The 21,576-nt window shown below is 50.4% G+C and overlaps 1 protein-coding gene across 1 annotated transcript in view; it reads right to left on the bottom strand.

Moving 5' to 3' along the window:
- AHRR (aryl-hydrocarbon receptor repressor) overlaps nucleotides 1-21,576 on the bottom strand; it is a 110,154-nt gene that overhangs the window by 48,837 nt on the left and 39,741 nt on the right. Inside the window, exon 4 of the mRNA XM_025387341.1 lies at nucleotides 10,678-10,784. Within this exon, the coding sequence (XP_025243126.1) occupies nucleotides 10,678-10,784 (107 nt within the window). The remainder of the gene's footprint in view (nucleotides 1-10,677; nucleotides 10,785-21,576) is intronic.

Below are 21,576 nucleotides of genomic sequence, written 5' to 3'. Positions count from 1 at the left end.
TGTTGCGTGACTGCTGCGTGGCTGTTGTGTGGCTGCTGTGCCTGCCGTGGCAAGGGTTTGTGTGCACATAAGCACCTGGAGAGAAAATCCATCCCTGTGGATCGAGAACCCCCAAAATGGGGTCCCTGCTGTGCAAGGAGAGAACAATCCTCGTTATTTTTTCCTCCCTTTCTCTCACCGCTTTGCCCTGGCAGCAAGCCTGTTGCACAGAACCACGCAGCAGGAATGGCCGCTACGACCCCATGAGAAACATCGTCTTTCTCATCAGAAGACCAGGAGGAGTCCCCGGGAGGCAGCAGGGTGGGGGACGTCAGCAGAGGAGAGAGCAGGAGACAGGACCCCGCTTCTGTGTACAAACTGACGTGCGTCCTGGCTCACCCCAAGCTGCAGGTGTGGAACACACCAGAGACGCAGGTACAGCACTTTGGGCTGCGCTGACGTGAACCTGTGCCCCAGGCCCCAAGGACTGCTTGTCACGGGCCGACCCACCCAGTGCAGCAGAGGCTTCGACAATCAAACCGATATGGAAACAAGGCTCCCAGAAGGAGAGAGAACCTGCAAGCTGAGCCTCACTACTGGGCTGGCTGTGACTAAGACAAAACAAAAAATAACCCACATTCCCTAGACGGTGCCGCGGGACCCAGAGCCTCAGGGCACAGGTGAAAAGCGTCCGGGATGAAGTCTGGGTTAGTTCCCTGTTACTGCTGTAGTACATTACTGCACACTCATGGCTTCCAACAACACAAACACATTCCCGACAGGCCCGTGGCTGAAGCCTGAAACGAGCTCCGTGGGCTAAGGCAAGGAGCCCCATGGCCGTGCTCCTTCTGCAGGCCTGGGGGAACCACCTTGCTGCCTTTCCCAGCTTCGAGAGGCTGCCTGCGCGTCACACATTCGCTCAGGGCCAAGGCCAGCTATGCAGCATCACTCTGACCCTTCCGTTGCCACATCTCTTTCTCTGGCCCAGTGAGAAAGGTTCTCTACTTTTAAGGATTCTTGTGATTACATTGAACCTACTTGGATAATCTCCCCACCTCAGGACCTGCTTGATGACATCTGCGTGACCCCTTTTACCACATAAAGTGACATTCACAGGCCCTGGGAATCAGCATGTGAACATCTTTGGGCCCATTATTCTGTCTGTCACACAATCCTAATGACTGTATATCCTGAGAACCAGAATATGGGACTAATATTGAAGGGAAAAGATGATAAACAGAGAATAACCTCTGAAATGACACAGACGGTGTAACGATAGCTAAGGATCTTAAAGAGCCAATATAACCACACTCCATGAGGGAAAGGTAAAGACTCTTGAAATTTCAAAAAAGCTAAAAAGTCCCAGCAGATACACAGATACTGTAAAAGAGAATGAAACAGAAATTTTAGAACTGAGAAATAAAACACATGAAGTAAACATTTCATTGGATGCGTTTAATAGCAAATGGAGGTGACAGAGAAAAAAATCAGTGAAGTTAAAGACGGTTTAACTGAAATTATCTAGTCTGAGAAAGAAAACATTGAAAAAACGAACACAGTCTCAGAGATCTGTGAGGAAATATTAAAAAGTCTAACATTTTCATCAACTGAGTCTCTGAAATGGAGGGGAAGAAAAAGATGGGTGACATAAAGAATAATTTCCCAAATTTGGTGAAATAAATGAACAGGTTCAAGGAGATCAGCGAACCCTAAACAGGACAATCTCTAATATCTAAGCTCAGATACATCATAATTAAGCATCAAAATTAAAATTAAAGATAAAGAAATAGTCACAAAAGTAACCAGAGAAAAATGACACATTACACACAGGGAATGATAATTTGAATGACTGTGAATTTCTCATCAGAAACCACAGAGACCCAGAAGATAGTGGACAACAAATTTAAAGTGCTAGACAAAAAATAACTACCCAGAATTCTATACCCAGCAAAAGTACTAATCACAAACAGAGGCAAAGCTGGGCATGGTGGCTTATACCTGTAATCCTAGCACTTTGGGATGCTGAGGCAGGAGAACTGCTTCAGGTCAGGAGTTTATGACTGACCTGGGCAACACAGCAACCCTGTATCTCTATAGAAAATTTGAAAAGTAGTTGAGCATGGTGGTGTGCACCTAATTATTTGAGACGCTGAGGCAAGAGGATTTCTTGAGCCCAAGAGTTCAAGGTTACAGTAAGCTACGATCATCCACTGCACTCCAGCCAGGGCAACAGAGTGAGACCCTGTCTCAAAAGAAAAACAAGGATAAATAAAAGACTCATCAACAGCAGACCTGCACTATAAGAAGTGCTAAAGAGAGTTCTTTTTTTTTTTTTAAGCTCACTGCAACATCTGCCTCCTGGGTACAAGCAATTCTGCCTCAGCCTCCTGAGTAACTGGGATTTATAGGTGTGCGCCACCACACCCAGATAATTTTTGTATTTGTAGTAGAGACAGGGTTTCACCATGTTGGCCAGGCTGATCTGGAACTCCTGACCTTGTGATCCGCCTGCCTCAGCCTCCCAAAGTGCTGGGATTACAGGCATGAGCACCGCACCCGGCCTAAAGAGAGTTCTTAAAGAGAATTGATACCAGAGGGAAATGTAAAACCTCAGGAACCAAAGGAGAACAACAGACATGGCAAATATCTGGGAAAATATATATACTATTTTAAACTCAAGTTATTTAAAATATTTCTGACTATATTGTCTGGGCCAGGCATGGTGGCTCACACCTGTAATCCCAGCACTTTGGAAGGCCTAGGCAGGCAGATCACCTGAGGTTAGGGGTTCAAGACCATCCTGGCAAACATGGTGAAATCCCATCTACTAAGAATATGAAAATTAGCTGGGTGTGGTGGTGCATGCCTGTAATTCCAACCACTTGGGAGACTGAGGCAGGAGAATCCCTTGAACCCAGGAGGTGGAGGTTGCAATGAGCCAAGATCATGCCTCCAGTCTGGGTGGTAAGAGCAAAACTCCATCTCAAAAAAAATTATATTGTCTGGAGGATTTAATGTATATAGACGTAATACATATGACAAATATAAGGCAAAAGTGTAAGAGGATTTATGTGGCTTAAGGTTTTGAGGTTCTACTTGAAGTAGTAAAATTTTAACTTTGTTAAAAGTAGGATTTACATATTATAATCCTTACAGCAACTACTAAAAAATAAGAAAACATACCCCCAAAAGCCCATAGATAAGCTAAAATGTAATACCAATACATATTCCAATAAGCAAAGAGAGGGCAGAAAAGATGAAAGAGGAGAACAAAAAAATAGAAAAATAATAAAGCAGTAGACTTAAATCCAATAATATCAATGATTACTAAGGGAAAATACCAGGAATAAGGAGACGTTTTACATACAGGGTCAGCACACGTGATACATGACCCAAACACACCAATTAGAAGACAGAGATTGTCAGACTTGATTAAAAAAAAAAAATCAAGGCCCAACTTACGCACTGCCAACAAAACACAAACTTTTAATATAATGACATAAATTGACTAAAAGTAAAAAGATGGAGTAAGATACTCCAAGCAAACATTAATCAAAAGAAAGCTGGCGGTGGATGTGGGGGCTCACACCTGTAATTTCAACACTTTGGGAGGCTGGGGTGGGAGGACTGCTTGAGGCCAAGAGTTCGAGACTATCCTCAGCAACAAGGGACACCCCTATCTCTATAAAAAAGAATTTTAATTAGCTGGATATGGTGGTACATGCTTGGATCCCAGCTACTCAAGAAGCTGAGGTGGGAGGATCTCTTGAGCTCAGGAGTTCAAGGTTACAGTGAGCTATGATCACACTGCTGCACTTCAGCCTGGGTGACGGACCAAGACCCTGTCTGTATTTATAGGAAGGAAGGAAGGAAGGAAGGAAGGAAGGAAGGAAGGGAGGGAGGGAGGGAAGGAAAAGAAAAGAAAGCTGGAATGCAATATTAGTACCAGACAAAGTGGACTTCAGAACAAGGGAAACTACCAGGAATAAGGAGGCATTTTACACACAGGGTCAGTTCATGAAGAAAACATAGTAATATCCTAAATGAGTATGTACCCTACAGCAGAATTCCAAAATACATAATGCAAAATCTGAAAGGACCAAAAAGAGAAATATAAAAATCCACAATTGTACTTTAAGATGTTGACATTCTTCTCTCAGGTTGAGACTAGACAGAAAATCAAGGATAACTTGAACACAACAAGTCAACTGGATATAATTAATGTTTACAGAATAACTCACACAATGACAGTGGAATACTCCTATTTTCCCAGTGCAGTGAAACAGTCCTCAAGACAGACCATATTAAAATCGTCTTTAACAAATATAAAAGAATAGAAATCCATAAAAAGTATATTCTCTGACCATAACAAAATTGAGCCAGAATTCAATAGCATCAATACACCTGGAAAATGTCCAAATATTTGTAAGTTAAACAACATACTTCTAAATAACACAAGTTGAAGAGAAAGTTCCAAGGAAAATTAGAAACCATTTTGAACTAAATGAAAATGAAAACAGAGCATACCAAAATTTGGGTAATACTGTTAAAGGTGCTTAAAGAAGCTTACAGCATTAAATGCTTACATTATTGAGCAAGAATGGTTAATAAAAAAAATCAGTGATTTAAACTTCCATCTTAAGTATCTAAAGAAAAATAAAATATTTAAAACCAGAGCAAGTAGAAGGAAATAAATTACAAACAAGAAGAGTGGAAAGTAATGAAATGGAAAATGGACAAATAGACAAATTCAATAATCTAAGCTTCCACCTTAAAATGCTAGAAAAAGAAGAGGAAATTAAATCCAAACCAATCAAAGAAAAGAAAATAATAATGATAAGAACAGATATCAATAAAATTGAAAATAAAAAATAAAACTAACAGCTGCTTCTTTTAAAAAAATCAGCAAACTTGATAAACCTCTAACTCAACTGACTAGGAAAAAGTGAGAGAAGACACAAATTACCAATGAAATGAAAGAGCAGACATCACCACAGAACCTACAGACATTGAAAGATCAACATAGTAATGTCATGAACAACTCTGATCACAAATTCAATAAAGTAGATGAAATGAACCAATTTCCTTGAAAGACACAAACTAGTTCAATTCACCTAAGAATAGATAACTTCATCAGTTCAAGGAAATTGAATTCATGGTTTAAAAATCTTCTAACAAAAAAAACTCCCAGATAAGATGTTTTAACTAATGAATTCTACCAAACATTTCAGGGAAAAATAATACCAATTCCTACACCATGTCTTCCAGAAAATAGAAGAGAAGGGAAAACCCTCAATTAATTTTAAGAAGCCAGCATTACCATGATATTCGAACTCATCAAAATCACACAAAAACATTACACGAAAACCACAAAAAGTATTTCTCATGAGCATAGGCACAAAAGTCCCCACAGAATATTAGCAAATTGAATTTGGCAAAATATAAATGAGATCTACCCTAAGAATGCAAGGTTAGTTCAACATTTTAAAATCAATGTAATGCACAACATTGACAGTCTAAAGAAGAAAAACCATGATCATCTCAATAAATGCAGAAAAAGTATTTTACAAGATTTAGCATCCATTCACAATAAGAACTCTCAGAAAACGAGGAATAAAAGAGAAATTTCTTAATCTGATATGAGGCATTTACAAAACAAAACTAAAAAAAGCAGGCCGGGTGCAGTGGCTCACACCTGTAATCCCAGCACTTTGGGAGACTGAGGCAGGTGGATCACAAGGTCAGGAGTTCGAAACCAGCCTGGCCAACGTGGTGAAACCCCATCTCTACTAAAAATATAAAAGATTAATTGGGTGTGGTGGCGGATGCCTGTAATCCCAGCTACTTGGGAGGCTGAGGCAGAGAACTGCTTGAACCCGGGAGGTGGAGGTTGCAGTGAGCCGAGATTGCACCACTGCACTCCAGCCTGGGTGACAGAGTGAGACTCCATCTCAAAAAAGAAAAAGAAAAAAAAAGCAAATCTAAGCTCATATATTGAATGTTGAAAGACTAAAGGTCTCCCCCTAAAATCAGGAACAAGGCAGATGGCCTCTTTGACCACTCCCATTCTACACTGTACTGGACATCCTATAAGCGCAATAAGAAAGAAAAATGAGGCACGTAGATTGAAAGAGTAAATATAAAACTGTCTCTATTCTCAGACAACAGTTATAATCTACGTGATGGTTCATTTCAAGTGTCAATTGGATTGGATTGAGAGATGCCTAGACGGCTGGTGGAGAATTATTTCTAAGAGTGTTTCCAGAGAAGATTGGCATGTGGTTCAGTGGACTGAGAGAGGAAGAACCAGCCTCAATGTGGGTCAATTCCATTGGCTGGAGGCCCAGTTGGGAAAACAGGCACAAGGAGAGGAGAATTTGCCTTCTGTTCTCTCTTTCTCTCCCCTCCAGGGAATGATGTCTTTTTCTCCTCTTGCCCTTGGGCATCAGAATCCAGGCTCTTCAGCTCTTAGACTCCAGGACTTGCACCAGTGGCCTCCTGGGCGCTCTCATGCCTTTGACCTTGAACTAGGGGCTGCATCATCAGCTTCTCTAGTTCTGGGGCTTCCAGACTTGGACTGAGCCACACTACCAGCTTCTCTGGTTCTCCAGCTTGCAGACAGCCTATTGTGAAACTTGTCTGTCTTTGTGATCTTGTAAGCCAATTCCTTTAATAAGGCCCCTCACATACAACCTATTGGTTTTGTCTCTCTGGAGACTCCTAATAAAATCTATGTTTTAAAAAATCCCATGGAATCTATTTTAAAAAGCTCCCAGGACTACTAATGAGTTTAGCAAGGTCATAGGATACAAAGTCAACCTAGAAAAATAAATTGTACTTCTATACACTAGGAATGAACTAAAAATTGAAATTAAAAAAAGTCTCATTTACAGTAAGAACAAAAATATAAAACTTAAACATGACTAACATAAATATGCAGGATATGTATGCTGAAAACTACAAAACACTGATGAACTTAATGAAAGAAAACTTAAATAGAGACACATACCATGTTCATGGACTGGGAGAGTCAGTATTGTTCAAACGCCAGTGCTCCCCAAATTGACTTACTGATATATCACAATCTCAATCAAAATCCCAGCAGGGATTTTTGTAGATATCAGTCAATAAGCTAATTCTAAAATTTGTATGGAAAAACAAAGGAACTAGAAGAGCCAGAACAATTCTGAGGAAGAACAAAATTGAAAGATTCACACTATTTGATATCATGACTTATTTTAAAGCTACAGTAGGTAAGATAATGCGGTATTACTGAAAGATTTAAAATACAGATATATAGAACAGAATACACAGTCCAGAAACAGATCCACAAAAATACAGCCAATTGATTTTTCACAAAGGTATAAAGGCCATTCAGTATGGAAATGATAGTCTTTCTAATACATAGTGCTGAGGACAGTCACATGCAAAAACAATAAACCTTGACCCCTGTCTCAGACATCTTATACCAAAGTTAACAAAAAGTGGATCATAGACCATAATGTAGCACATGAAACTATACAACTTTAGAATAAAGCATAAAAGAAAAATCTTTGTAACCTTAGGTTAGGTAATGAAATGTGGCAACAAAATCAATCTACAAAAAGAGAAATTGATACATTAAACTTAATCAAAATGGAATATCCTGTCAAGAGAATAAAAAGACAAGCCACAGACTAGGAGAAAATATTTATAAATCATACATATGAGAAAGGACATGTTTCCAGAATATATAAAGAGCTCTCTCAACTGTATAGAAAACAAGCAAATGACCTGGTTTTCTTAATGTGCAAAAGATCTGAAAGACCATTTACCAAAGATGACACATGGATGCAAATAAGCACATGAAAAGATACACAGCATTGTTAGTCACAGGGAAATCCAAACTAAAGCCCTAACAAGATTCCAGTATTAAAATGGCTTTGAAAAAAGTAATACCAAGTGCAAACCCAAAGATGCTGAACAACTGAAACACTCATTCACTGCTGGGGGATACGAGTTAAAAACATGCTTACTATTCATGAAACAAAGACCTGCGCTCATAGAAACACCTGTACGTGAATGTCTACTGCAGCTCTATTCATAAACACCAAAACCTAAAGACAACCCAAGTATCCCTCAAAAGTTGAATGACACAGGGAGTCGGTCCATACCTCATCAATAACAAGAAGCAAACCAGTGGCCCACAGCACCGTGGATGCGCCCTAACCCTAACCCGTAGCAATAACAAGAAACCAGCTGGTGACCCGCAGCACCGTGGGCAAATCTCAAGAGCACTGTGCTGAGTGAAGCTGACCTCCAAAGGCCATGCGTGTGACTCCGTGTGCAGGACAACCACAGAAAGGCATGGGAGAGCTGCAGGGACAGAGCACACATCAGCCATGGCCAGGGGCAGGGGGCTGTGACTGAAAACAGCAGCAGAGGAGAAATGTCTAGGGATGGGATGGCTCCGAATCTTCATGACAGTGTCAGTCACATCACTGAATGCTGAAAAGAATGAACTTTAGTGTACGTAAATTTTTAAATAAGTGTTACAAAATGTCCCCTGCAGTAACCATACACTTGAATTCTAGCTGAAGTTAAGCAGTCAGTGACAGCATCCCAGCCTGAGAGAGACCACATCCGTGGCACTAGTGAGTCCTGCTAAACCCAATAGCCCTGTAGCCCACCTAAAAAATAGAATGAAAACCTCTGACTCGTATCGTACAGGCATTTCGGGGCCTGCTCTGGGTGCTCACATCTCTTTGGATCCCTCCCCCTTGTTTCCCTCTCCAGTCTCCCACCTCTCCCCATTCCTCCATCCTCCCACTGTTAGCACCTGCACCAAGATGTGCACCAGGGGAAGCCACAGGCTGTGGCCCATCTGTCTTGGCTTCCCTGGAGAAGGCAGGGGCTTGGAGGACAAGCCAGTGAACTCAAGACAAAGAAACGCCGGGTCCAGACTACACTCTCAGGAGTCATTTCTAAATCATTACTAAAGTTTCTCTGAACGTGTGGAGCATCTCAAATAAATAAACAAACAAACAAACAGAAATGCTGGGTCCAGCTCAGCCCCAAAGGGCACCTGGTGGCTCCAATCCTTAACTTCCTCATTTTAAATCAACAGACCATGGCCACAGCCACTCTGAAGCCTGTGCCAGCTCAAGGCTGTTTATGGATTTAGGGTGCCCTGCCATAAACTTCCCTTTTTTCAGTTTATTGTGAAGAGATTGAAGATTAGAATTAAAAGCTGGGATTTGCTGTTGCTGTTGCTTGCTTTGCTTATTTTGCCCTGTTTGAACACTTTTAAGCTTCAAAAAGAGCATATAATCCTTTTCACTGCCCTAGCAATGCAGTGAGGAACCCTCACCATATGACCTACCAGATGCAATCTAAGAAAACTTCCAGAAACTTCTGTGGGCCAGAGGACATGAACCAGATGCGGTGGACTGAGACTTCAGGAACTACTCAACCTCCCCCGAAACACAGTGAGTGTGACCAGTGCTCTGGCCAGGCAGGGGAGTCAGGCCGGGCAGCAGGAGGGCCACAGTGCCAGGAGCAGACGGGCGGGCAGACCCTGACCCCGACCCTCCGTGCCTCTTCCAAAGCCTTCTTGGAGAGTCCGCCCTGAGGGTAGCTCCAAAATATCCCACGCTGCTGGGAGCAGGACGGCAAGTCCAGTAGCAGGGAACCAGGCCCAGGCCTCCCTCCCCTAGGCTCCAGGCTTCCCAGGCCCCAGGAGCTAGGACCCATTCACTAGCAGGGTGGGGCAGAGCGAGCTGGGGGTTGTGAACTGACCTGGAGACACACAGGAGGACCTGCGGCGGGGGTTGAGCAGCCTCTCCCACGCACCAGGGGTGCACAGCTCCGCGGGAGACCAGAGGCTGCTGGCTGTGGGGCAGCCTGCCATCCGGGACCCAGTACCCTCATCTGGAGCGGGTTGGCTGGTGCCCTCCTGCCCCACCCAGGGGTCCTGAGTTCTGGCTGGAGCCCACCCTGTTACCCAGGAAGTGCCATGTTGTCCCCACCTCCTCCCTGCAAGCCCACCCAGCCCCATCCTGGGACCACCCAGCCGCATGTCTCTCCAGCCACTGGTGGAGGCAGCAACCCCCTTTTTCTTCAAAATGGCGAATGGATTCACCCCGCAGGCTCCACACCACCATCTTATGTTGTTTAGGAAAATGGTCCACAGTCTCCCCTCCCAGAGGAGTAACAGTCCCCGTGTTACAGCACAGGAAAACCCAGCACTTCAGAGTCGGGGGGATGGGGGAGATGGGGTGAAAAGCCCCCTCATCACGGAGCTTCCTGCCCAGGCCCAGAGCTTCCAGGGTGTCACATAGGCCACCCCGAGATTGAAACCACACCAGGGAAGCCCAAAGCAGACTTTACCATATCCTTCATTTTAGGGGGGAAAAAGGCTTAATTTTGTACAAGGTTCTCTCATTGACAAGCAAAAGCAGACGGTGCAGAATGAGGATGATTTTCTGATGCAGCACACAGGGCCGAGAGCTCTCAGGCTGCCTTCCCTGTCCCAGCCCACGAGGCTCACACCCGAGGCTGACTCTGACCCAGGGACACCCTTCTTCAACACATTCTGGAGTCTACTTGTCCTGATAGTTACGAAGATCACAACCGAAGGGCCTCCTGGGTGAGGGTCTGAACATGCGTGACACGGAATACCAAGTGTCAAGCGTTTGAGGTACCAAGGGTGGCACTCACCTCCAGCAGCAGCCTTCCCTCCAGCACGGCAGACCCTGCAAGAGGACGGCTGTCTCTGGGCGAGGGGACACCGGCCGCCGGCTGCCGTGAGCTCTGCTCCTGCACGACTGTCAGAGAAGAACAGACATGTTAGGCACCCCAACCCCCGGCCTGGCCACTCTTCTTCATTTACATCTTTCTTGTGCCTCCCCACGTTCACCCCACAGTTCTCGCCTGACAGCTGGCCTGGGCTGCACTGACCCCTCTGCAGGCCACGCAGCATTCCACAGCACAGTCCTGAGGGTCCAAGGTGGGCCAGGAGGAGCCAATACACAGGTCCCAGGTTAGCCAGGAGGGGCAGGGGACACCAGGACATGGAGGCAGAGAATGACCTGAGGACACCCCAACCCCCACTCTGTTCCGCAGAAACTGCTTTCTGTCCCCTCCTGCCTAACCCCCCAGAGCCCACACCCAGTCTTGGGACAAAGTCCAGCTTCCTGCCAGATCCCCCTGAAGCCATCCAGGGGGTCCCTGCGGCCCCTCTCATGAGACCCACAGCACTGTTGGGCTACACCCCTTTAAGGGCTGGGCCGAGGCCCCCCGCATCCACCTGGCTCTTCTGTGCCCTGCACACCCGCATCACCTCTCCCTCCTGGAACCCTGCAGCCCCCTCCCTGAGGAGCAGGCCAGGCCCCACGCCCCCAGGGGCTGCAGAGCACTGCAGGGCAGGAAAAGGCAGGTCCAGAACAGCCACCAGTCCCACCCCCTTCCTGGTGACTGCACACAGCCCCTAAGGACACCCCCACTCCTGAGGACGGTGCGTTCTCCATTTTCGGGTGCAGAAGGGGACAGATGACATGTTCACCTCCCAGCTGGCTGAGGGCTGAGTTCTGAACCCAGTGCAGGTGCCCACTGCCCACTCAGTGTCCTCATGAGCACTGGAGACACGGGAGGGATGCCCCTCCCCAGCTTCTGAGAGGACCGAGGGGCAAGGGTGTCCCGGCAAGCAGCTGGCCCCAGTGCGTGGACCAAAGCACACCCCAGCGAGACCGGGGGGCACCTGCCGCTCCCATGTCTCCCGGATCCTCAGCTGAAGCCCCAGGTGGTATCTGCTCAGGAAGATGCGACCTTGCCACGGGTTCTGACCTTGAGATGGCACCTAAAGGCCAGCACGCCATCCTTCGTGGTGGGCAGGCTGTGCGGGGCTCCCGTTCAAGGGCAGGCTGGTCGCCGGTGTGGCCCAAACCAGGCAGCCGTTCTTCACCGGATCCGCCCACTTCCATGGGTTACGGAGACACAGCCGCTTCCAAAGCAGCCCCTCCACCACCCTGACTCCCCACTGCGCCAGGCTTAGACTCCTGGCTGCCTCCACCCTACTGCTCAGGAAGAGCCCAAACCAGACAGAAAATCAAGTTTGAGGGGCACAGCCTCATCGAAAAGTACATGTGTGTCTATTTGTAGCCCATCACAGTCCCAAAACGACGTAAGGCTGCTGGATATTTTAAGAAATAGAATAAGTACTTGAATAAAAGCTTAATGTCTCACTCAGGGCGGGCTGGACTTCCACTCTCCAGCCCCAGTGGCATTGTGTCACCTGAGAGTGCTCTGAAATGCTGTGGCCTGAACCTCACCCTGGGTCACTGTCTCCTGCTCCTGGTCATCCTCCTGGACTTCCGTGAAGTCATCCACCCGCTAGTCAACGTGGTTCACGCTTTCCTCTGAGCTCTCCTCATCCCGCAGTCCCTGGGCCCCCAGACCCCCAGGACCAGTGTCTGTGGTGTCCCCAGGCCGTGGTGAGCACAGGTGGAGTTCAGACGCTGGGTTAACCTGCTCCCCGTCAGGCCAGGACCCCGGAACCGGCCGCTGGGTTGGGCTACCACCCCACCCTCCACCAGAAAGACCACTGGGAGCCACTGATTCAGAATCTGAGGGGCCAGCTGCAGGGATGCTGACAAGCTAAGGTGTCCTTCGGGGGCAAGGGCCTGAGTGAGGCGGTGAGGCAGCCAGGAGCCAGGAGACAGTGGCACGGGGCGTCCTTGGGACTTGGTCTCTCTGTCCCCCTCCCTCCCTGGTCTCTGAGCCCTCACTTCTCCCTGAACTCCCATACCTGGTAAAAACTGGATTTTTGTTCACTGCACTAAATGTAACAAGAAAGGCCCCTTTTCTTCGGCCCCAAAGCAGGACGATTCCGAGGAAGCATGAACAGTCCGCCGAGGTGGGGGCTTCCCTGGGATAGGGGCGGCCTCTTCCCACCTGGAAACCCCAGCATCTCAGCCTCCTGCCCTCCAGGCTCAGCCAGAGACTCCACAGTTCATACAACATGCATGTTCAGAAAGCTGAAGGCTTTTAACAATGAAAATCAAGATCTTTCTCCCAAGTGCAGACCCAGGAGAAGCCAGTGCAAGAGGCACCCTGGATGTCCCAGCAGATGACCCCGAGCCCGGGGAGAGACCCGGGCAGAAGCGGCCCCACATAGGCGCTGCTGGGGTCGCCCTGCGAGACCCCCGTGCTGGCCCTGGGCGCTCCCCGCCGAGGTCCAGGGGGCTGGGGCGGCGCGGCTGGGGGCGCAGCCTCCGTCACCCGCGCACAGACTCCCACCACCCAGGCAGCCGGTGCAGCCAAACCCCACTGCAGGGGTCGCCCCCGCATCAGAGCCGACCCCGCCCCACCAGCAATGCAGACCGGCAGCCCCGGCTTTTTCCCCGAGAAACTCCTACGTGCGGGGGCGGGGGCGGGGACAGCGCCTCTCCCAGCATCGCGTGCCCCCCCGCGGGCGCCCGCCCACTTCCCCCCACTTCCCCCCACTTCCCCCGCAGCCGCCGGCGCCGTCACGCGATGGGGCCCCGCCAGGCCTCGCGTGCGAGCAGCGCTCCCGCCCCCGCCCGCCCGGGCAGGGCGCCAGGAGCCCCAGGAGCGCCGGGAGCGCCAGGCGCGTGGCGGGGAAGGGGGCTCCGGGTCCGCGCGGGCGCTCCAGGTGCACACGAGGCGGGCGGACCCGGCCGCGGCCTCCCCAGGTCCCCCCGCCCTCCCTGCGCCTGGGGGTCCCACCTGAGGGTCCGCCCCGGGAGGAAGCCCCCTTCCCCCACCTCTCCAGCTCCAGTCTCCTCTTCTGTGATGCAGGGAGAGACTCCCCCCAACCCACGCCACGCAGTTGCCGGTGGTGATGGGCTGGGGAGGAAGGGAGCTGGGAGAGCGGTGTCGTTCCTGGAGGCTGGTGAGAAGGATGGGCCATCACCGTGGCCCTCACAAGGCACAGCTGGGCCAGCAGGAGGGGGCCACAGGGCCAGGGCGGGAGGAGCTCTGTGCACCCAAGACTGCAGAGGCCAACCTGTCCCCTGCCTCCCAGCCACCGCCCGGCCTGCTGGTCCTGCAGGGTCTACAGAGAGGGGCCCTGCCAGGATCACTCCCAGGGCCCGCCCTGCGGGCAGTGAGAAGCTGGAGGGCCGCGTGTCAGATGAGACCGAGCCAGGCGCGGGCAGGGCGGCCCTCTCAGAGGTGAACAGGCCACAGGGCTGGGCCTGAACCCGAATCTGTAGCCTGGGCACCCTCTGTGTCCTGGCAGCACTCTGCCTACCGCGCAGAACCTCAGCCAAATTAGAGATTCTCAGGGCCATTGCCAGCCCTCCGCCCACGGCTGCAGAGTTCACTGCAACCAAGAAGGGGCTCATCTGGAATAGCGAGAATGTGAAGTCAGCACCGAGGCCTTGGGTGACCCTGTGCCCACAGCAAGGGCTGGAGCAGAGTGGCTCCCTTGGAGGCTCAGGCTTCCCATGGGGTCCTGCTCAGGGCCCTCTGTTTCTTCACACAGAGGAGACTGAGAGCAAGGTGTCACCGGGAACCCAAGGCCACCTCATCTGGCCCCCACCACGGGCACCTGGACCTGTGACTTGGTCTGACCCACTGTCCCTGGTGAAGGATCAGCCAGAAGGTGGGTCCAGCTGTGTCTGGGTGATGCCGTGATGCCCAGAAATGAAGCCACATTGCTCCCAGTCCCCTGAAGCCAATTCCCTGGTAGGGGCAGGTGAGGCGGTGCAGATGGAGGATGGGAAGTCAGCCCTGCAATTGGAGATCACACACCCCAGCCCTGTGCAGCGACTGCGGCTGAACTTTCCTGCTGTGTGCAGGGCTGAGTAAGGTCCATTTCAGGTCTTCAGTGCTGGACAGGGAGCTGGGCCTAGGGGGAGCTGAAAAGGAGGAGAGATGAAGAAACAGAAGAAGCAGAACAGGCAAAGTGGGCAGAAGAGACGTCCCTTTGTCCTTCACCCAAACCACAGCCTGGACCCGGTTCTCAGGCCTCCTGTGACCCATCCCAGGGCGGACAGGGCCCAGCCTGGATTTGGGGCAGGTGACAGTCAGGATCTCAGCACCTTGGCTGGGAAGAAGGACATGCCTCCATGAGGCCCCAGCCCACAGCTCCACAATCCCCTCTGTGCAGTCAGGGGAGCTGGGCCCAGAAGCCAAGGGATGGATCAGCAGGGGTGGCCCCCCCAGCCTACCCCAGCCCTGGGGGAGGCGGGAAGGCCCTGAGGGGCTGTGTGCTAAGCAGCACCACTGCTTCCTATCCAGGAAGCCTGGAGGAGGAGCTCAACCAGCAGAAACCCTGCCGCTTCCTTCCTGTGAGGGCTGGAGAAGGTGGTAAGGAACGTGGGTGCTTCATGAAGGTCCCTAGTGGCAGGACTGCCCTGCCTCTCCGCAGAGCCCTCAGCAAGGCCTGAGTGGTGAAAGCAGCCAAATGAGAGGAAGGCCCGGGATCCCTTTCTTCTCCATCGTTTTCACCCAGTCCTTAACAGGCACATCGACCCTAAGCATCCTCGTTCGAAGGGACAGAACTCCACAGACAGGGGCGTAAGGGAGACGGGAGCAGGCGGCCCCCAGGCTGACTCGGTTTAGGACTCCTTCTAGGGAATCGTCCTAAGTAAAGCTGCCTGGCAATCTGCAGCTCCTGGGAGCATTTCACCACAGAGGGCTTCAACAGCGACCACGGGAGTCGGTTCCACAGTCCTGGACACTGAGTCCAGGACAGGTCAGCCCAGGACAGGTGGGCCCAGATACTCAGTCCTACTGTGGGACACACAGGGACCCATGCATGAGGCAGCCTGCCAGTCCCTGCTGCACCTGCCCAGGGAATGGGATGCAGAATTCCCACCACCTGCAAGCCCATTATTTCAGAGCCCCAGAGACTCCCTCAGAAAGCCTAGAGCAGGGCTGGGCTGAAACCCCGACTCAGGCAGCTGCTGTTGGCAGTCACAGCCGGCCCTCGAGCTAATGAGGACACAGGCCCAGTGTGCTGACCGACGTCACACGTCAACCACCTGCAGCACCAGGTGCTCTGATTAAATAATCCTGCCTTCTGTGTTGGGAGGTGTTTCCAGATGGGGGTCCCATTTGAATCCATGGGCTAGGTGAAGCCAGCGGTCCTCCCCAGTGTGGCTGGGCAGTCCGTGGGGGGGCTGGAGACAACTAGACAGGAGGAGTCACCCCTTTTTCCTGACTCACAGCTTGAGCCGGATCAGCCCATCTCCCCTTCTCCGGCCACGGGCGGGAATTTACGCCAGCGCCCGTGGCCCTCAGGCCTCTGGGCTTGGACTGAACTACACCTCAGCTCTCCTGGGTCTCCAGCTTGCAGTTGTCTGAGCCACCTGCTCATAGTAAGCCTCCCCATATCTGTCTCCGGTCAGTTGTGTTTTACTGCAGAGCCCTAACTGACATGCCCCGCAAAGCCGGGCCCAAGGTCAGCCGAGAGCTCCGCACCAGGCCCAGCCTCTGTGATCTGGGTACTTCCAAGGCAGGCCTCCTCTGGATCACTTCCTCCTCCAGCCACCCAGGGAGGTCGGACAAGCATGATGGGAACGTACCCGTACTTTTCCGTGTCCCCCTCCCCCACGGGCACCTGCACCTTCCCGTGGGCTGCCCCTCCACCCCACACTGTCACCCATGCCTTCCCAAGACCTGTCCCCAACCCCATCACCCGTGCCTTCCCATGGACTGTCCCCCCATCACCCCCGCCTTCCCATGGACTGTCCCCCCATCACCCCCGCCTTCCCATTGGCTGTCCCCCCATCACCCCCACCTTCCCATGGGCTGTCCCCTCATCACCTGCACCTTCCTGGGGGCTGTCCCCTCGGCACCATCACCTGCCTGGGGCTGCACCCACTGTGAGACTCTGAGGGTCCTAGGGGTGGTGGATAACCTTGATGAAAATTTCCCTTGAACCTGATTTCACTTGCCCCTGCTCCCAGCTCAGGCTCCCTCCTGAAGACCCTTAAGACACTCTCCCATCCAGGAGTTGGATGGAGGAGTTGGATGGGATGCTCTGAGAAGCCTGGGACGTCTACCCAACCCTTCCCTGACGCCTGCTTTCGCCAGAATTGCCTGACCTGACTGTGGATCCAGGAAATGCAGCACAACAGTAACAAGGGAAGTAAATGAGCAGGGTTTCCAACAAGGGCCTGGGAGGGCGGGGCACCAGTGAGGCCCCGGGAGGACGGGGCTTCCAGTGAGGGCCTAGGAGGACGGGGCACCAGCGAGGGCCCAGGAGGACGGGGCAGTGCTCTCAGAGCCAAGACATTCCCAGGAGGGCACCTCTGACCCCTGCTCCCACACCCCAACCGTTTCTACAAATGCCTTTGCAAGTTTTACGTCAAATGAGGGGACCACAGCCTCAAGGCTTTCAAATATTCAAACTCTCCCTTCCTTCACTTCTCAAGAACTGGATGACAAAACCGTTTGGCCTTTTGAAGATGAAATGTGATATGTACATTCTGGAAGAAAATGTCATTTAGTGATTCTTGATGGCTACAAGTTGTATTTGCACCACCCAGTTACTTTCTGAGCAGGTGTGTTCTGCACTGGGACGCACAGAATTCTGTCCCAGCTTCTGTACAGGAAAGGTTTAAAGGAAACACTTGGGACGGACACTCTGTGCCGGAGCGTGGGACAAGCACAGCTCTCCCCAGTGGCCCAGGAGGCATCAGGAGCACTCAGGCAGGTGACAAACACTCAGAGCAAAGCAAGTGCCCACAGAGGGAGCCCAGGGAGCCAGGGGGCTCAGGCTCGTGCAGTGGGAGGCCTCAGCTCCTGAGTCAGGCTGTGCTGCGTGCTTGCCTAGATGTGGGTCTGTTCATCTGCAAGGAGCATGCGCCCCAGCCTTGCAAAGCAGGCAAGTCCACCCTGTGGGACAAAGCTGCCCTGTCAGGCTGTGGGTGGGAGGGAACCAGGACTGTGAGGGTCCCGGAGAGCCCTCAGGCATCCCAGCAAACAGCAGGCACCAGGCTGGGGGGGTTAAGACAGAATGCCCAGGAAGAGAGAGGGTGTGAGGAAGAGTGTGAGAAGCGGATGATTGTGCCGTGCTGCTCTTGACACACGGGCGGGTGTATATTTAACGGAGTGTGAGGGAATGCATTCGAGGTGCTCACTGAGGGCAGAGAGAAGCAGCACATGAGAAGGGGTTCCAGCAAGTGAGTGCTGGGTGGGCGAGTGTCCTTCCAAAATCCACAACTTGTGGGGCAGAGGGGGTTTAAAATGCCCTTCAAAGTCCCAAATTCCCCTCAGCAAGAAAAAGCATCAGGAGTATAAATAAACACACTCATTTCACACAGACACGATATTTATAAAACGGGGGGCACCCGTAAGACTTATACTGCGTCAAGTTGTTGAATTTCCTATAGCAAGAATTTCTAGATTTTTCAAAAAGCATCGGAGAGCTTTAGAGATTTCACACTTCCTTACAGCGCAAAATGAACCACAAAAAAATGCATTTCCTCTGAGCCCGCGGAGACTGGGGAGGCTGCAGCTGGCAGTGCCCACGTGTTTCTCTGGTCAAGAGAATGCGCATCTAACCACTTTCTGAGATCACAGAACCCGGGAGCCTCGGGGGGGCTCTGCGGTCACCAGAGTCGCACGCTCGTCCTGCAGAGGAAAACACACCCTAGCCTTGGAACCCCATGTTATCATGGAAGATGCAACCAAAAATAGCTCTCTGGGGAAAGAAGAATACTTGCACACATTGCAAATCCATATTCTCTTCATGATGCAAAACATCTGGCATAAGCAAACTATTTGGGCATTCTTGTTACATTTCAACATATCAAAGAAAAGCACAGCAGGGACAAGCCAAGGGTTCAAGAAACATTTTGTAAAACAAAACCCAAAAAACTGTGCTGGGTGCTGTTTAACCATCAAATATTCAGTGAATCAGTGTGCAGTGCACAGGTGTACAGATGAGTGAGCAGGCAACACTGCAGGCCACTAACCCCATGCAGCCGCAGCCGGAGAGAGCCCTGGCCCACGCCCTCAGGCAGAATACAGTGCCGTGGTGCACGCCCAGGGAGCCTTCACGAGCAGCCCCGCTGGCCTCTCCTACCGCGGAAGAGGGCACCGAACCCTCATTGAGTCCTCTGCCGTCTACCCACAGGTATGGATGCTCGCTTGCCAACTTTCACATCAACGAGGAGCGCCAGCTCAGGTGTCAGAGTCTCTGATTTGTTTATAAATAACGAATTTGTAAGTAAATTTATTAAGTTATGTAACTATGAATTTACAACTAACACCTACATGGGACTGACCTGCCTGTGAATCACCATTGCCTTCACAGTCCTCACACATCACTACAGGCAGTCAGTGGCCATCAGTCCTGCAATATTTACCATCAACAGATGCAGACCGAACTGAGTATGTCTCAGGGCCTTTGGTGTCCAATGCCTGGGGCCTCCTGAAGGACATCAGCCTTCGTTCGCCTGCGTGGTCATCCACGTCTTCAGGATCTGTCACTGCCAACCCCTGTCCTGGGCATACAACAGAGAAGGAGGGGAACAGAGCCCAGCACCACACAAGTTAAGCACTAGGAGAGAACGAGCAGCAGAGGGGGCAGTGTCAGGTCAGAGGGGCAGAGGCTGTGATGTTAAAAATGAGGCCGGGGAAGACCTCCTGAGGGGTGAAGACAAGAGACCCAGAAGGAGGGCATGGCCTTCAAAAGCTACAGGTGTGCCGAGCCTCGGATGGTGCCCCCAGCAAGGCCCACAGAGCATCACTGCCTGGCCGTGCCATATTCAAGCCCCACCAGGCTGGCTTCTCCAGTCCCCACGGCCAGTGCTGCCCACTCCTCTGTGCCCTTGACCACACACTGCAGCTCAGACCGTGTCTATGGGGCAGGGTGGTCGTGATGGGCGCTGAGGAAGGTGTTGGTCATTCTTATATTTCTCTTTGCAAAAGGCCCAGCTGCCCAACATGACAAGTGCTCCTAAAAGACGTGACTTGCCTCACAAACATACAAATACACACCATGCAGTCCCACATCTGGCTATGCTGAGGGCCCATCGCGTGCCCGTGACCTCAAATGCATACAATGCTGTCCCACATCCGGCTATGCTGAGGGCCCACTGCATGCCCACGACCTCCCGTTCTCCCCCGCCTCCCTGGGCACTTGCTCTTCCCCCCAGCTCCTCCCAGGTGGGAGTGGCCGGGGCTTAGCTGCGCTCCCCCCCACCAAGGACTCACTTCAGAGCTCGTATAAACACCCTGCAACTTCTCCATTTTGGTTTTCCTTGTTCCTCCTGTTTATGCTTTCAGACAGTGTCAAACTTTCAGAAAAGCCATAATAATAATATAAAGCGCCCAGATACCCCTTGTCCATGGATGAGTTTCACCAGTGTCCCAATAACATCCTTTTAGCCAAGGTGGTGCTGGACCGCGGCAGCAGCCATCACCATGCTGCCTTAGTCCCTGCCACCTCTCCATCCTTTCCAGTATCTCCTTGGCTTTCATGGCCTGCCGGGTTTTTTGGAGATTACAGGTGAGTTATTTTGCAGACTGCCCTTCAGTTTGGGTCTGTCTGGTGTTTCCTCGTGATTTGACTGAAGTTATGCGCCTCCAGCCGGAGTATCAGCAAAGCAATGCCGTGCTCCACTCACGCATCCTGTTGGGTGGTGCACAATGCCGGCTTATTCCACTATTGGCAGGGTCAGATCGATCACTTAGGACAGTGAATGCTGGGCTTTTCTGCTTCATAATTAATAGATATTTTGTTCGAGACTACAAAAATTCTGTCTCACCCCATTTTCACCACCAATTTTAGCACTAATTGATATTTCTTGCCTGAATTATGACTGTAGTGGTTACCAAATTTGATTTGCAATTCACCTCTTCTTTCTATAGTCATCTCTCTTCTTATAGTCATTAATTAGCCTGTTGTGAGGAAAAACTTATTTACTTATTTATTCATTCATTTATATAAGTGTGACCCTATAAAATCATATTTTATTCACTGGGGTATAGCCCATTACTATCATTATTCATTTTAATGCTTAAATTGTCCCAGACATGGCCAGTGGGAGCCCCTTCAAGATGGCTTCTGTGTCCTGTGACACATCTTCATTGCTGGTGACCACTGCCTTGCTTTCTGGCGTGAGGTAAGTATAAAGTACCTTGTACTTCGTCTGCTCCAGCTCTTGAAAGAGCCTCCAAAAGCCCTAATTCCTTTTAATGGCAAGAAGCATTTAGAAACCAACATCTGAATGTTAAGCGTGATTGCTGCTGCTGGGGTGTCACTGTTCCGAGGCCCTCTCAGGTGACAGTGTGTGTGGAGGGGGACTGGGGGGGTGAGTGTACACACATTTTACATACATATTTATGTCTCTCTTTATATATTGAAAACCATGAGTTCACACCAATACCTCCAATTCCAATTCAACATCACAGGATTCAATAGAATGGAATTTTTTTTTCTTTACTATTTGGTAGAAATTGCTTTAAAGCTATCTGAGCCTAGACTTTCTCTGTGCAAAGATTTTAAACAACTAAATCAATTTCTTTAATGGTCCTCTGACATTCAGGTTTTCTATTTCTTCTTGAGTCAGTTTTAATAAGTTATATTTTCTAGGAATTTTTTCATTTATGTTTTCAAACTTCAAATTTATTGGCATT

Source organism: Theropithecus gelada, chromosome 6, assembly GCF_003255815.1.
Source record: "Theropithecus gelada isolate Dixy chromosome 6, Tgel_1.0, whole genome shotgun sequence".
Lineage (NCBI taxonomy): Eukaryota > Metazoa > Chordata > Mammalia > Primates > Cercopithecidae > Theropithecus > Theropithecus gelada.
This window is presented reverse-complemented; position numbering and strand designations above follow the sequence as displayed.